At 47.5% G+C, this 17,508-nt stretch overlaps 1 protein-coding gene across 4 annotated transcripts; it reads left to right on the top strand.

The window, feature by feature from the left end:
• Nucleotides 1-5,696: 5,696 nt before the first annotated feature.
• On the top strand, nt 5,697-8,587 carry LOC125524547 (probable sucrose-phosphate synthase 4). 4 transcript variants are annotated; one of them, XR_007290827.1, is made up of 4 exons: nt 5,697-6,367; nt 6,506-6,595; nt 7,460-7,548; nt 8,355-8,587. XR_007290827.1 is itself a non-coding variant. In XM_048689583.1 (3 exons), exons 1-2 carry the CDS (start codon nt 6,116-6,118, stop codon nt 6,560-6,562), a joined length of 309 nt encoding a protein of 102 aa, XP_048545540.1. In that variant the 5' UTR covers nt 5,697-6,115; the 3' UTR covers nt 6,563-6,595; nt 7,460-8,587. The 4 variants fall into 4 exon arrangements, 1 of the variants encoding a protein (XP_048545540.1); XR_007290825.1 differs by having other exon boundaries at nt 8,369-8,587; XR_007290826.1 differs by having other exon boundaries at nt 8,372-8,587.
• The last annotated feature ends 8,921 nt before the right edge of the window (nt 8,588-17,508 follow it).

Genomic DNA, 17,508 nt, shown 5'->3' on the forward strand with positions numbered 1-17,508 from the left:
CAGATGAATCTGGAGAGAATCCGGAGGACCAGCATGTCGCACGACAGCTAAAGGCTGGCGAACGCGTGCTGACTGAGGTCAGGCGGGAGAAAAACAATCTCCAAGACGCCGATACCAAGCTGAGCGTGGAACTGGAAGATGTTCGAGCCCAGCTTGCGGACTCCGAGAAGGATAATAAGCGGCTTCGACGCGGCATTTTCAGTAAGTGCTTGAACGAACCCTTAAAAGGGGGCGGCGGAGAAGCCGGCTAACAGAGTTATGTCTGCAGGTATGCTGACGGGTCGTCCCGCGGAGGAGATGCCCGGGTCTGCGGGTGATCTTCTACCCGAGCTTTCACAACTGTACGAACAAGTTCGGCAGGTGATGCAAGGTATTTCCCAGGCCTTATGGTCATCCGTCTCCCTGCCAGAAGGCATTGGAGAGCTTGCGGAGAAGCTCAAGGGAGCACGGCGGCACTTCCGATTATGGAAGATATTGGCCTACCGTCAAGGTGCCAGGGAAGCCTAGGCTATGGTGAGACACGGTATACCAAGGCTGACCCAAACCACATGGCCGAGGTCGGACCTGTGGGGCCCGATGGGAAAGAGATCCCCGTTAGCTTAGTGTATGGGCAAGTAGAATTAACCGCAAAGTATTCCCAACAGGATTGTAGGCAAGACAGCCTGTTGGAAGGTATAGAAGATGAATTTAGTCAGTCTACATGACTATGTAATTAAAGTGACATGTATAATGCCTTCTAGCCGGATTGTAAATCATTTGTCATGGCGGACCTTTTCGCTTCAACCTCGGGACCCGATAGTCCGGAGTGTATCCGAATACCCGCTCGGTTATATAAGAACCGGGGTATGCGTGGAAACCAGGCGTAGGGTTCATTAGTGCTTGATCAGACAAGTACCCAACTAGTTATGTTATATTACATGGGTAGTAAGAAACATCTTCCAGGGAGAATAGTTCCGTTAAGGGTTCCTTTCCCTGGGTATGCATGCCCTAAAGTGCATGTCTGGACTGCGAGAGGAAACGCACGAAAAAACATCTAGGGGCACATATGGAAAATAAATAAAGGTCATCTTTTGTTCACCGACCAAATATTCCCTTAAGAACGCTAGCTTTCGGCTTCACCCAGTCTGAGGTACACATCCGACTGACCCGGCAGTAACAATCGCAGAGGTGCTCCCCTTATGCCCTAGCCGAATTAACGGGGACGTAGGGCATAAATAGAAGAGCCAGGCAACCCAGCTTGGCCAAAACTTAAGTCATATCGATGCATATAATGGCGAAGAAAAGGTACATGCGGAAGAATAACACATGTGCGAGGCATGAAGCCCAGATAAATAACTAAGCTTCTGTGTAAGAAGCCCCCAGGTATAACGAGCGCGGTTAGCGCGTCAATAGTGTGCAAGCAAGGCACAAGTTGGCCTTGAAGGCCTTGAGAAAGAATAAAAGAAAGAAAGAGAAATAAGACAGATAATGTAAATGCGAAAAAATGGACAGAGGAAGGAGACGAACATAGAGTCCGGCACTAGGCGTAGAATCTTCGGAGCCTGGCTGCGTTCCATGGGTTCGGCTCAAGTCGATTATTTGATGCATCCCGCAGACGGTACGCTCCACCGGTCAGAACTTGGTCAATAATGAAGGGACCTTCCCATTTGGGCTCGAGCTTGGTCTTTTTCTTCTCCGGCAGGCGTAGAACTAGCTCGCCAATGTTATAAGTTTTGGCCCGTACTTCTCTGCTTTGGTATCTTCGAGCCTATTGCTGATAGAATGCGGAATGGGCTTTTGCCACGTCGTGCTCTTCCTCCAGGGTGTCCAGACTGTCCTGCCAATCAAGCTTGTCTTCTCTTTCTTCGTACATGCGCACTCGAGGTGAGTCATGAATTATGTCACAGGGCAGAACCGCCTTTGCGCCGTACACCATAAAGAAGGGTGTGTATCCGGTAGTACGATTCGGCGTGGTCCGCAGCCCCCAGAGTACGGAGTCGAGCTCCTCTAACCAGTGCGTGTTAGACTCCTTTAAGGACCACACTAATCTGGGTTCAATGCCGCTCATGATAAGACCATTTGCTCGCTCAACTTGGCTGTTGGTTTGTGGGTGATAGACAGAAGCATAATCGAGCTTGATGCCCATGTTGCTGCACCAGAGTTTTACCTCGTCGGCCGTAAAGTCTGTGCCGTTGTCAGTGATGATACTGTGGGGGACACCATAACGGTGTAGAACCCTGGATATGAAGTCTATCACCGGTGCGGATTCGGCCGTTTTAACAGGTTTGGCTTCTATCCATTTGGTGAATTTATCCACCATGACCAGTAACTATTTTTTCTTATGGGTTCCCCCTTTAAGGGGTCCAACCATGTCAAGCCCCTAGGCAGTGAAGGGCCAGGTAATGGGGATTGTTTGGAGGGCGGTGGGTGGCATGTGGCTTTGGTTTGCAAAAAGCTGGCAACCGACGCAGTGTTGGACCAAGTCTGGTGCATCTACCCGGGCCGTCGGCCAATAAAAACATGCACGGAAGGCCTTGCTTACAAGGGCCCGGGCTGCGGCATGGTGGCCGCCGAGTCCGGCGTGAATTTCTGCCAAAAGTTTGTGCCATTCCTCTTCGGAGATGCACCTTTGAAGGACTCCGGTAGTGCTTTTTTTATACAGCTCTCCCTCGTGGACCCTGTAGGCTTTGGATCGCCGCACTATGCAGCGTGCCTTATTTTAGTCCTCGGGAAGTTCCTGCCTAGTTAGGTAGGCCAGGAATCACTACAAGAAATATGTCAACTTATGACCTTCTGTCAGTGACCCTCGAAGAATTGGTCATAAATTTATGACCGTTTTAGACCAATTGGTCAAAAGCTGTTCAGGGGGCTCCAAACCCTAAACCATTGCAACCATTTTGGTCAGAAAGGTCGTAATTTCCTTACACGAAATGGTCACAAAGCAAACAGTGCTAGTCCGTTGCCTTATTTCTAGTTGTTAATGACCAATATAGATGGTCATAGCCTTGTAGATTGTGGTGGGTTGTGATGACTAGGCGCCATCTCATCAGTTTCAAAATGCGGTCAAAACGGCGGGAATGACCGTTCCTAGCTAGTGGTTGAATCTTGGAATTTTGTTGGTGTTTCTCTGATTAAAAAGATACTTATGTACCTAGAAATGATTTTTAGAAAAAATAAATAGCAAACTATGAGGCAGCTGCAGTTCAAATTTGACCCGCTTCCAGCTAAATCGGCGGAAATTTGTCTTTTTCACGAGAGGTGGGTCAAAACTTTTTGCACCCAACCATTTGGTCAATTTTGCATTAAATATGGCCTGGTATTTTATAAAAATGATTTGGTCCAATTTTGCAACAATTATTTGGGAGGTCCTTCACAAAAGAACCTCCTTTTGGGCACTCGAAAAATGAAAAATGGTTTTTTTCGTACAAAGAAAATGAAAACTTCCTTAGGCAACATTGTTTGCCATACCAATATGCACCCTTGTGCACAATATGAGATCATTTGAACAAACTATGCCATGAATGTGGCCATAAGATTGATCATTTGGCTTGAAAGCCATTGATCTCCATACATGATAGCTCGTTTCTGAGAACACTTTTTTAAAATAATTGCCGTATTACAAGTTTGTTATTTTTCCTGGGAACTTGGCCACATATAATGACACAATGCGAAGGTTTCCCAATTTTTTGATTTTTTTGAATTTTTTATGCCCGTTTCAAAATGCGGTCAAAACGGCGGGCTTGACCGTTCCTAGCTAGTGGTTGAATATTGGAATTTTTTTGGTGTTTCTCTAATTAAATAGATACTTATGTACCTAGAAATGATTTTTGGAAAAAATAAATAGCAAACTATGAGGCAGCTGCAGTTCAAATTTGACCCGCTTCCAGCTGAATCGGCGGGAATTTGTCTTTTTCACCAGAGGTGGATCAAAACTTTTGACACCTAACCATTTTGTCAATTGTGCATTAAATATGTCCTAGTGTTTTATAAAAATGATTTGGTACAATTTTGCAACAAATATATGGTAGGTCCTTCACAAAAAAAACCTCATTTCGGGCACTCGAAAAATGGAAAATGAATTTTCCGTGCAAAGAAAATGAAAACTCCCTTTGGCAAGATTTCTTGGAATTCCAAGATGCACCCTTGTGCACAATATGAGATCATTTGAACAAACTATGCCATGAATATGGCCATAAGATTGATTATTTGGCTTGAAAGCCATGAATCTTCACGCATGATAGCTCATTTTTGAGAACACTTTTTTAAAATAATTGCCGTATTACAAGTTTATTATTTTTCCTGGGAACTTGGCCACATATAATGACACAATGCGAAGGTTTCCCAATTTTTTGATTTTTTTTGAATTTTTTATGCCCGTTTCAAAATGCGTTCAAAACGGCGGGAATGATCGTTCCTAGCTAGTGGTTGAATCTTGGAATTTTTTTGGTGTTTCTCTGATTAAATAGATACTTATGTACCTATAAATTATTTTTGGAAAAAATAAAGAGCAAACTACGAGGCAGCTGCAGTTCAAATTTGACCCGCTTCCAGCTGAATCGGCGAGAATTTGTCTTTTTCACCAGAGGTGGATAAAAACTTTTTACACCCAAACATTTGGTCAATTGTGCATTAAATATGGCCTAGTATTTTATAAAAATTATTTGGTACAATTTTGCAACAAATATATGGTAGGTCCTTCACAAAAAAACCTCATTTCGGGCACTCAAAAAAATGGAAAATGAATTTTCCGTGCAAACAAAATGAAAACTCCCTTTGGCAACATTGTTTGGAATTCCAAGATGCACCCTTGTGCACAATATGAGATCATTTGAACAAACTATGCCATGAATGTGGCCATAAGATTGATCATTTGGCTTGAAAGCCATCGATCTCCACACGTGATAGCTTGTTTCTGAGAACACTTTTTTAAAATAATTGCCGTATTACAAGTTTGTTATTTTTCCTGAGAACTTGGCCACATATGATGACACAATGCGAAGGTTTCCAAATTTTTTGTTTTTTTTGAATTTTTTATGCCCGTTTCAAAATGCGGTCAAAATGGCGGGAATGACCATTCCTAGCTAGTGGTTGAATCTTGGAATTTTTTTGGTGTTTCTCTGATTAAATAGATACTTATGTACCTAGAAATGATTTTTGTAAAAAAATAGTAAACTATGAGGCAGCTGCAGTTTAAATTTGACCCGCTTCCAGCTGAAACGGCAGAAATTTGTCTTTTTCACGAGAGGTGAATCAAAACTTTTTACACCCAACCATTTCGTCACTTGTGCATTAAATATGGCCTAGTATTTTAGAAAAATGAATTGGTCCAAATTTGCAACAATTATTTGGTAGGTCCTTCACAAAAAAAAACTCATTTTGGCACTTGGAAATTGGAAAATGAATTTTTTGTGCAAAGAAAATGAAAGCTTTATTTGGCAACATTGTTTGTCATTCCAAGATGCACACTTATGCAAAATACGAGATCATTTTGACAAACTATGCCATTGTTATGTTTAGAAAAACAGAGTGGATTGGATTTTTTTTGTTTGGGAAGAGAGTGGATTGGATGGACCAATGAGATGTGAGGAACCATGTTCACACGGATCACCGAATTGGACTCAATCTGAGCCATCCATCGCGCACCCATCCTACGGTGGAGCTTCTCCCGAGAAACAAAACCCTAACTCACCCACCCACCCTCCCCTCGATCCCCCAGATCCAACCTCCTCCTCGCTCTCTCTCGATCCCCTCCATCCCCCAGCCGCCACCGCTCGCCTCCATCCTCTCCCCGACCCCGGTCGGGCTCCACTCTACTCCACCACCGGGGCCAACCCAACCACCGCCGCCCTCTCCCCCTCCTCTCCCCTCACCGCGGCCAGATCCACTCACCCAAGTCCCGCTTTGTCGCCTCCGTCTCCCTCGTCTCGTCTCCCACCCGTGATTCCTGCCGCCGCCGCCCCCACCCACCGCCCTCCCCTCGCCTTCACCCATAGCTTTCGTGGCGTGGCTCCTGGTCCTTTACAACGATGCAGATCGAAAAGCACCGCCGCGCTCCCATCCAGGATGGCCCCCCACCGCATCTCATCTCATCTCGTCACCCGACAGCGCCGGAGAGAGCGCGGGCGCGGGCGGCGCGATGGTGGGGAACGACTGGATCACCAGCTACCTGGAGGCCATCCTGGACGCGGGGGGCACCGCGGGGGACATCTCGGCCGCCTCCGCCTCCTCCTCCGCGGCGCCCGGGGGCGGCGGCTCTGGGGCGGAGAAGAGGCGGGACAAGTCGTCGCTCATGCTGCGGGAGCGCGGCCGCTTCAACCCGGGGTGCTACTTCATGGAGGAGGTCATCTCCGGCTTCGACGAGACCGACCTCTACAAGACCTGGGTCCGCGTAAGCCTTCCTCGCCCCCGCCCCCTTCCTCGCTCCTCCTCCTCGTGTCTTAATTAACTGCTTGCTCCAGATTAGATTAGCTTAGGTGGATGTAGTTTCCGGCGATTTATTCTGGATTTTTTTTGTTATGTACGTCAGACGTCGGCGATGAGGAGCCCGCAGGAGCGGAACACGCGGCTGGAGAACATGCCCTAGCGGATCTGGAACCTCGCCAGGAAGAAGAAGCAGGTACGAATGCCCCGATTTGCTTGCCAACTTTATCTACTCTCTAAGTAGCAGCACTGCGGGTGCCAAACTGTTGGGGGGCAGTTCACTGCTGGTGCCAGCCGAACACATTAAACTAGTGTAGTTGCTGGTTAGTGATTATGTATGTGGCTGGGCATCATATCTGTTTCTGTTGCACCAGGGAATACTGAATCGTAGTCGTTCCGCATATGAATTGCCTCCCCGGGTGGTGCTGACAGTAATGATGGGTCCCCATTGTAGCATGTGCCTGCTCTATTTCCTTCCTTCCTGTTAGCTAGAATGCCCCAATTCTTTAAAGTGTTGTTTTGGATGAACTCTCTCCTGTCATAAAATGCGGAACGACTATGAATTGGGGCATTCTTCCTGTATTGCTTGCTTGTTTACTCTACAACCTGTATTGCTAAAACATGTTATCCTACTCCATGATGGTGTATCATTTGCAAATACTCATGGACATCAGCTCCCATCATGGTGCATTAACTATAATCTATACCTCTAAAAGAGGAGTATAAACTGGAGTAATCATATGGTATTTGCTACTTTTCTCTGGATGAACAGAATGTCCATAGGTTTACTGTCATCAATGTGTACTATAAAATTTCCCTGCACCTTTGCTGAAAAGATGCAAGTATGTAACACAAATAGTCCACAAAGATTATAGCTGTGGTATTGATTGCTTGAACAAGCAATCGAGGGTGTTAGATGATGATCTAGCCATTTTTCTCATCACAAAGTATGCATTGGCAATATAGTTTGCACCATTAGTTAGGTACTGATGTAGTCTTTTTTAGTCTTCTCATGAGATTGAAACATTTGATCTGATTTATGGTTTGCTGATTGTTGCAGACAAATGTATCAATCTGCTTAACTGTGTATGATTCCTGCATTTCCCAGTTGCAAATCCTAATCAAGGAGAATGAGTAATACAAGCTCAGGTGTAATGGTGTATCCACACTTTCGTTTCAATTACATTTAAGTGATACTTTTCTGCCTCCTTTTCCTCCTGTTTGCGCAAAAAGTCGCGTGTCTTTACTTGGTCAAAAAATTGTAGATTATTTGGTCAGATTTCCTTACTTGCTTTAGGCATAAGAATAAGCTGATAAGAACAGAATATTGATACTTTGCATGCTATGAGTAAAATGCTCTATTTTCTTTCGTCACCTTTCTTGTATGCATGAGTATCTCATTTTAACTAGCTGGAGAATGAAAGCATTGTACAAGCTGAATTTGTGTTATCATTCTAAACAACTTGTTCATTTTTTATTGTTTTGTTCATAATTTATTGGCTCTAGATTTTTTTGATTCTTTTCCGATTCATGTAACAGCTACCTTGCCTGGCACTGGTACTATTATGCTATACTGTTATACTATCTGTAAAGTAAATGACAACATTGAAAATGGCTCAAACCTGAAGTACTTTAAATAGATTGTTGTTTTAGTCAAATGTTGTTTAGAAATCCAGTTTGTACTGATAAACTTGCACAGTCTCTGCCTGTTTATAGTGTTAAATTTTGTTTGATAAATTCACTTTTTACTGATAAAATTGTATAGAGCACAACATAGTTTCTGCCTTTTATTATAATGATAATTGTTGTTTAGTTGTAATTCCTTTCGCATTGTACAATTGTATAGATATTGTCCCATGCACAAGTGATATTCATGTCCAGCCAAATGATATCTTGTTCTTTCCAAAGTGATTTGTACCCAATTGCTTGTATACGTATTTTGTTCTTAACTGTAGATTTCCTCTCACAGTAGCTCCATGCAAAAGAAGGTTGAAAGGAGGAGAGTTTGTGACTGCTATAGAAGGACTGAAGGAGGTCCATGTTGAAGAAGATCGACAGAAGCAGTAGAGCTGTCATTGCCACTGTATTTGTGTTGTATGATGTATCCACGTTTACCCACAAAAATGTATTCACGTTGTAATACTTTGATTGCCATTCTGGCTACTATTTCAATCAGTGTATTTTGCTAGTGCTGATTTAGATATTGGTTACTTATTTACTGTGAAACGAAATCTAAAGAACTTGACCCTGACAACCGGGTCCCATTACTAGAAACTGACAATTGGGACCAATCTTTTGAGAAAAAGAAAAACTGAAACTATTGGGACCAATTGGGACAAATGGGAACCTGTTACTAGAACCTGACAACTGGGACCCATCTGACTAGTGGACCCTTCTTTTGGGAAAAAAAGAAAAACTAAATTCGTTTAGACAAAAAGGCCACAACCCAACAATAAAAAGGCTGTAATATTGGGCTTGGCTCATGAACCCAACCAAAAATTGACAGACAGAAAAAACACAAATAGGCTGAATTGTTGGGCTAGGCCCATGTAGAAAACTGAATTGGACCGGGCTGAATCTTGTGCCACATCAGCTTGCCACGCTGGATGCCTACGTGGCCTGGGGAGGTTGCTAGTGACCAAAACGCCACAGTAGGAATATTTTGGTCGTAAACGTCCACGACCTTCTCACAGAGAAGGTCGCTATAGTCAGTTTATGACGGCCAGCTTTTGACCTTATGTTTTTGGTCACAAAAAGGTCACAAATGAAAATTTGTGACCATTCAGTGACCAATAGTGGTGGTCATAAGTTGACATATTTCTTGTAGTGAATGGTTCTGTCCACGGGGCGATGATGGCCATTATTACGTGGGCTGAAGGTGTTATTTCGGTGGTAGAGCCTCCGATTGTGTCAGAGTGTTCAGTATCGGGCAGTTTGGCCGGGTCCGGACTATTGTTACCGGTGTCCCCTTCCCATACCACGGATGGCTTAAACAGCCTCTCCAAAAAGATGTTGGGGGGACCGCATCGCGTTTTGCGCTGATGCGGGCGAGGATATCTGCCGCCTGATTGTTTTCCCGAGCCACATGGTGAAATTCGAGCCCCTCGAACTGAGCTGACCTCTTTAGGACGGCGTTTCGATAGGCCGCCATCTTCGGATCCTTGGCATCGAAGTCTCCATTTATTTGGGATATTGCGATGTTCGAATCCCCACGCACCTCCAGGCGTTGAATGCCCATGGAAACTGCCATCCAAAGACCATGTAACAGGGCTTCGTATTCGGCTGCGTTGTTGGAGTCTGTATACATTATCTGCAGTACGTATTGAACTGTATCTCCGGTTGGGGACGTCAGGACGACGCCAGCCCCCAGACCAACCAGCATTTTGGAGCCGTCGAAGTGCATGATCCAATTGGAGTATGCGCTGTACTCTTTAGGGAGTTCGGCTTCCGTCCATTCGGCGACAAAGTCGGCCAATACTTGGGATTTAATGGCTCACTGCGGTTTGTATGTTATGTCGAACGGGAGGAGCTCAATGGCCCATTTAGCAATCCGGCCCGTGGCGTCACGGTTGTTTATAATATCATTAAGTGGCACTTCTGAGGCTACTGTAATCGAACACTCTTGAAAGTAGTGTCGCAGCTTCCGGGGTGCCATGAATACCGCATAGGCTATCTTTTGATAATGTGGGTACCGTGATTTGCATGGAGTGAGGACAGTGGATACATAATATACCGGCTTTTGAAGATGGAATTTATGTCCGTCCGCTTCTCGTTCGACGACAAGCACTGTGCTTACAACCTACTGAGTTGCCGCAATGTACAACAGCATTAGTTCACCGATGTTTGGCGCGGCCATGATTGGGTTGGTTTCCAATATGGCTTTTATTTCTTCCAATCCGGCTATGGCAGCGTCCGTCCACTCGAAGTGTTCGGTGCGCCGAAGGAGGCGATAAAGGGGTAATGCCTTTTCTCCTAAGCGGGAGATAAAGTGGCTTAGAGCCGCCACACATCCAGTTAATTTCTGGATTTGTTTGAGATCCGTTAGGAAAGCCAACTGTGATAGAGCTTGGATTGTGGCCGGATTAGCTTCAATTCCTCTACTGGAGACAATGAAGCCCAGGAGCTTTCCGGCTGGTACGCCGAAAATGCATTTTTCTGGATTGAGCTTGATGTGGTATGATCGGAGGTTGTCAAATGTGAGCCTCAAGTCGTCTATTAGAGAGTTGACGTGTTTGGTTTTGACGACCACATCATCTACGTATGCCTCTACTATTTTGCTGATTTGTTTCTCCAGACATGTCTGAATCATGCGTTGATATGTTGCGCCGGCGTTTTTGAGCCCAAAAGGCATTGTGTTGAAATAGAAGGGGCCGTATGGTGTGATAAATGCTGTTGCGGCTTGGTCGGACTCCGCCATCTTGATTTGGTGGTAGCCGGAGTATGCGTCGAGGAAACACAATGACTCGTGTCCTGCGGTAGCATCGATAATTTGATCAATGCGGGGGAGGGGAAAGGGGTCCTTTGGGCAAGCCTTGTTGAGGTCCTTGAAATCGACACATAGGCGCCAAGATTTGTCCTTCTTTGGTACCATCACCAGGTTTGCTAGCCAGTCCGGGTGTTTTATTTCTCTAATGAATCCGGCCTCTAATAACTTGGATAGTTCTTCTCCCATAGCTTGTCTCTTAGGTTCAGAGAAACGCCGAAGAGTCTGCTTGACCGGCTTGAATCCCTTTAGAATATTGAGGCTGTGCTCAGCCAGCCTGCGTGGGATTCCTGGCATGTCTGAGGGATGCCAGGCGAATATGTCCCAATTCTCGCGCAGGAACTCTCGTAGTGCGGCGTCCACGGTGGGGTTTAACTGTGCCCCGATGGAGGCTATTTTTGTAGGGTCCGTGGGGTGGACTTGGAATTTGACTATTTCATCCGCTGGTTTAAAAGAGGTGGACTTGGATCTCTTGTCAAGTATCACGTCGTCCCTGTCCACTGTGGAGTGTAGCGCAGTTAATTCCTCGGCCAAAAGGGCTTCGGATAATGCCTCGAGGGGCAATGCGGCTGTTTTGTTTTCGGCGCAGAGTGCTGTGTCCGGATCACTAGCAAGAGTGATGATTCCGTTGGCCCCAGGCATTTTGAGCTTCATGTACCCATAATGGGGTACGGCTTGGAATATCATGAACGCCTCCCATCCTAAAAGGGTGTGGTATCCACTACTGAACGGGGCCACTTGGAATGTAATTTCTTCGGACCTATAGTTCTTCGGCGTGCCGAATACCACATCTAGTGTGATTTTCCCAGCACAGCGTGCTTCCCGACTGGGGATGATTCCTCTGAAGGTTGTGCTGCTTTGCTCAATGCGGTTCCAGTCTATTTCCATTTTTTGAAGAGTTTCCTCATAGATGAGGTTCAATCCACTGCCGCCGTCCATGAGTACTTTGGTGAGTCGAAAGCCGTCCACAATTGGACTGAGGACCAGTGCAGCTGGTTCTCAGGCTATTCGAAATTTAGGTTCGTCACTGGCATTGAAGGTAATAGCCGTGTCACTCCATGGATTCATTGCTGCCACGTGGCAGATTTCGGCGAGGCTGCGGAGTGTTCACTTGCGCCTATTATTTGATGCGAAGGTTTCAAAGACTGTTAATATTGTATTGTTATCCACGGGATGGTGCTCTGTGGCATTTGGGATGAGAAGGTCCTCACCACTTTTGGCCACCTGCCGGAGTATCCAACATGCTCTAAGGCTGTGTGTTGGTATGGTATCTGATGTACTATGAATTTTGCAGGGTCCGTTAAGCCATCCCTCCAATACGGTTCCATGCCCTATAGAGGGTTTTTGTTTCTTTGTAACTAACTCGGGTGTCTTATGATAGTGCACCCTTTTACTTTGGACTGGGTGTATATTCTGAGCCGGATTGTCCCAAAATTTCGTTTTGGTTTTCCAGGCGCTTTCCATCACATAGTACTTTCGTACTATGGACGCCAAGTCAGTGAAGCGTGATATGTCATGGCGACTTAAGCCGTTAAGGATTCCCTTGTCCATGCAATTATTGCAGAAAAATGAGACTGCGTCTTCCTCGCGACAGTCCTTAACCTTGTTCATCACAAGGAGGAATCTGGCCCAATAATGATGTAGTGTTTCATGAGGCTCTTGCCTGATGTAGGAAAGATCGTTTATGTCTGGGTGGGTGGGTGGATTTGAGTCCAAACCCTTACCCGATCTGAGACCCAGGGGCCGAGGCGTTTCCGATCTTGGAAGTTCGGATTCCGTAGTGTTGCCCGATATGTCTGGCCCGCTGCCTGACTCTAGGTTCAGGGCTTGGGTGATGTCCTCCCATAAACGGGTATCCGGCTCGGAGAGCTCAGGAATCCGGACATAGTTAGTCCTCAAGATAGAGGAAGAATCGCCGCATTGTTCCTCCACCACCGCGATATGATGGGTCACGGTGGACAATTAATCTCCCTTTGATCGGGTTTAATCCCAATCTGATCATATTCCGTAGTGACTCCCAAGGCGGCGATGCGATCTAAGAGCTGGTTTAGGGAGGAGAGCTCCATTGGATCCATCTGCTCGGCGTATTCCGAGCCAACGTGGAGGCTGTTTTCGATGACCCGAGAAGTGATCGTCGGTGCAGCAGCCGAACGGGCGGTCATGATGAAACTGCCTAGCCGGAGAGTTTGGCCGATAGCCAGGGCTCCCCCGGTGGTAATGTTGTTTTTAACAACGAGACGACGCATCCTTCCTTACGGCGAGGACACAATGGAACTCTCGATGAAAGCACCAATGTCGGTGTCAAAACTGGCGGATCTCGGGTAGGGGGTCCCGAACTGTGCGTCTAAGGCGGATGGTAACAGGAGGCAGGGGACACGATGTTTTACCCAGGTTCGGGCCCTCTTGATGGAGGTAAAACCCTACGTCGTGCTTGATTATTCTTGATAATATGAGTAGTACAAGAGTTGATCCACCACGAGATCAGAGAGGCTAAACCCTAGAAGCTAGCCTATGGTATGATTGTCTGTTGTCCTACGGACTAAAGCCCTCTGGTTTATATAGACACCGGAGGGGGCTAGGGTTACACAAGGTTGGTTACAAAGGAGGAGATATACATATCCGTATTGCCTAGCTTGCCTTCCACGCCAAGGAGAGTCCCATCCGGACACGGGACGAAGTCTTCAATCTTGTATCTTCATAGTCCAACAGTCCGGCCAAAGAATATAGTCCGGCTGTCCGGAGACCCCCTAATCCAGGACTCCCTCAGCAAGCAATTGAGAATGATCTTCAAGAAGAAGACTTACGTTGATGGTAATGTTACTGTCTATAAAGCTCGACTTGTTGCGAAAGGTTTTCGACAAGTTCAAGGGATTGACTACGATGAGACCTTCTCGCCCGTAGCAATGCTTAAGTCTGTCCGAATCATGTTAGCAATTGCCGCATTTTATGATTATGAAATTTGGAAAATGGATGTCAAAACTGCATTCCTGAATGGATTTCTGGAAGAAGAGTTGTATATGATGCAACTGGAAGGTTTTCTCGATCCAAAGGGAGCTAACAAAGTGTGCAAGCTCCAGCGATCATTTATGGGCTGGTGCAAGCCTCTCGGAGTTGGAATAAATGCTTTGATAGTGTGATCAAAGCATTTGGTTTTGTATAGACTTTTGGAGAAGCCTGTTGTCGGTGTCAAAACCGGCGGATCTCGGGTAGGGGGCCCCGAACTATGCGTCTAGGCCGGATGGTAACAGGAGGCAGGGGACACAATGTTTTACCCAGGTTCGGGCCCTCTTGATGGAGGTAAAACCCTACATCCTGGTTGATTAATATTGATGATATGGGTAGTACAAGAGTAGATCTACCACGAGATCGGAGAGGCCAAACCCTAGAAGCTAGCCTATGGTATGATTGTATGTTGTGGTTGTTGTCCTACGGACTAAAACCCTTCGGTTTATATAGACACCGGAGAGGGTTACAGTTACACAAGGTCGGTTACAAAGGAGGAGATATCCATATCCGTATTGCCTAGCTTGCCTTCCATGCCAAGTAGAGTCCCATCCGGACACGAGACGAAGTCTTCAATCTTGTATCTTCATAGTCCAACAGTCCGGCCAAAGGATATAGTCCGGCTGTCCGGAGACCCCCTAATCCAGGACTCCCTCAGTAGCCCCTGAACCAGGCTTCAATGACGATGAGTCCGGCGCGCAATATTGTCTTCGGCATTGCAAGGCAGGTTCCTTCTCCGAATACATCACAGACGAATTTGAATACGAGGATAGTGTCCGACCCTGCAAAATAAGTTCCACATTCCACCGTAGAGAGAATAATATTTTCGTAGATCTAATTTGCTGGCTTGTTTTGGCAGCATGACGTTATGTCATGGCCCGGTGATTATTCGAGCCGTTTCCTTTAACCAGCCCCACACATAACGCGAGGCAGCTTTTCGACACGTCTTGTCAAAGCAGAGATCGTGTCCCCTTATTACGGGATTCTCATCAATACGGGCGTGGGTAACCCAACTGCGCCATCAATTACGGCGCTTGGGGGATAAGCGAGTTTTACCAGGCAAGTGGGGACTCTTAGCTTCGTCCGCCCATATAAAGGGATAAGGATTCACCTTTCTATCCACGCCTTCTTCCTCATTTGCTCATCCGTTTTCGCACACTCAAGCTCTAGCACCCAAGTCCGCACTTCCCACCTCAACCTTCTCCAACCATGTCTGGAGCGGGAGGCAGGTGGATGGTCTCCTCCGTCACGGAGGGAGACATCAAGAAACTGGGGAGAGCCGGATACCTGCCCGACGACATCGCGCACCGGCTCCCAGATGAGGGGCAGCTCATCCCCACCCCCAGGCCCCATGAGAAGGTAGTGTTCCTCACCAATTTCCTCCGCGGACTGGGATTCCCTCTCCATTCATTCGTCCGGGGGCTCATGTTCTATTATAGCCTAGATTTCCACGATCTGGCCCCGAACTTCATCCTCAACATCTCGGGGTTTATCGTCGTGTGTGAGGCCTTCCTCCGCATCAAGCCCCACTTCGGCTTATGGTTGAAGACCTTCAATGTCAAGCCGAAGGTTGTGGGCGGGCGCCAGGCGGAGTGCGGAGGCGCCATGGTGGGCAAGATGCCCAACGTAACATGGCTCGAGGGCTCCTTTGTGGAAACCATAAAGGGGTGGCAATCGGGGTGGTTCTACATCACCGAGCCATGCGACCTTGCATGGGCAGTGGCCCCGAGTTCCGATCTGGCATCCCTACGCGGCTCACTTCCTAGAAAGAGAAGGGCCTATCTTGGGGTAGTTTGGGAGAGCTGATCGGACTCCAAACATGTATTCAAAACATGGTGAACAAGAAGCTCAAACTTGTCAATGTGGTCCAGGTCATGCTCCACCGCCGGATCCTCCCGTGCCAAGAACGGGAGTTCAACTTGTGGGAGTTCGACCCGGTGCAACACCGAACTCTGAACAGGCTCTTCGACACAACTCACGAAGATGCCTGGAGGGTGCTGTTCAAAAGTGCCGAGGTCCCCCCTCCTATTACTGAGGATCGCGGATTCGGCGCGAAGCGCCAAGCTAGTGCAGTAAGCCGCTTTACCTTTCACGGGATACTTATTTTTTATAGATTGACTCCATGCGGGATCTAAACTCCCGTACCTTTGACAGGACTGGCAGAAGACGGCCGGACAGATCGACTGTCCGGCTCCTTTACCAGAAGACCCCGCAGATGCTCTTCTAGCGAAGATGTTGATTCCGGCCCCTTATACGGTGCTGGAGAAGACCAAGAAGGCCAAGGGAACCAGAAAGAGTTCCCGACGCCAGGCGTCGTCGAACTCACCGTCCGATGACTCTGCGATGCACTCTTCCCCCGAAGACAAGGAAGAAGAAGAAGATGCTCCCCCACCGGCTGGGGGAGATAAGAAAAAGGAAGGCCGCCCCAACTGGGGAGGCTGACGGATCCAAGAAGGGAAGGACTCTCCTTCCGGACAGTTCCACCGCCAACGACGAAGGCGAAGACGAGTGGTTGCCCAGGGCCAAGCCCCCGGGGAGATCGTAAGTATTCGGATACTAGAGTAACTCATAGAATTCCTTTGTCGCACTGTCTTCCCTAATGCCGAATATAATTATGCAGGCCGGCACGAGCCAGTACCGATGTATCATCGGACGGCTCCCTGGGCTCGTCGGACATGGATAGCAATCCAGTCCCGACCGCCACCTCCCCTCATCCTGCTGACGACGCCGAGGTGCTTTCTCAAGAGGCACCGGGTCGAGGGGAGACAGTCTTGGAGGCGCCTCAAGGCGACCTTCCGGACTCCGGGAGCCGAGGTGATGGGGCCCCTGAGAGCTCCGAGTTCAGCCCTCAACCGAACACCACGCCGGAACCTCCAGCGGTTCCAGGCTCGGGCAGGCGGCCTCCTTCTAAGAGGGGCAAGATGCCTGTGCCGGTGACCTCTGTCTTCCATCGACGAGGAGCACCGTACTGTTATGAGTGCGGTGGTCCAGAAGGTTCAGTCCGCCAAGAGCGGGTTGACTGAAGCCTGTGCCAGCCTTCTAACAGGCTTTGAGGTAAGTGTTTTAAAATGTAGTAGAAATATTACCTTATAGACAGTAGCCCCTGATGCTTTGTTCGGTGTTCACAAAGAAAAGCCGAACAGAGGATCAAATAATATCGCAGGAGTCTAATATAAGTGTGTCAATATGCATATGCAGGCTTCGCTGCTGGCGTCCGCCGCACTGACTGCGGAGGTCGCTGTACTGAAGCAGGACATCGTGGGGTCCAGGAAAGAGCTTGGCCTTGCCAAGAGGCAGCTCGAGGAGAACAAGGGTAAGTAATACCCTGTCTATAGATATGTATATATAAAAGAAGATGCGATTGCAAAATGACAGGATCACCGTATATTCGCCAGGGGCCACGACCGAGGTGGCGACCCTGAAGCAAGCGCTAACCAAGGCCGGAGATAAAGAGGCCAAGGAGCGCGCCGAGCGAGAGAAGCACGAGGCTCGGGTGGGCGAGGTGCAGCAAGAGCTCCAGGCTCTCGTGGCGAAGCACGAGGCATTGGAGCTTGACTCAAAGACACGGGAATCTGAGCTTGCCGCGGCCCTCGAGAGCACAAAAAGTGCCAAGGCCGAAGCCC

This window comes from Triticum urartu, chromosome 7, assembly GCF_003073215.2.
Source record: "Triticum urartu cultivar G1812 chromosome 7, Tu2.1, whole genome shotgun sequence".
Lineage (NCBI taxonomy): Eukaryota > Viridiplantae > Streptophyta > Magnoliopsida > Poales > Poaceae > Triticum > Triticum urartu.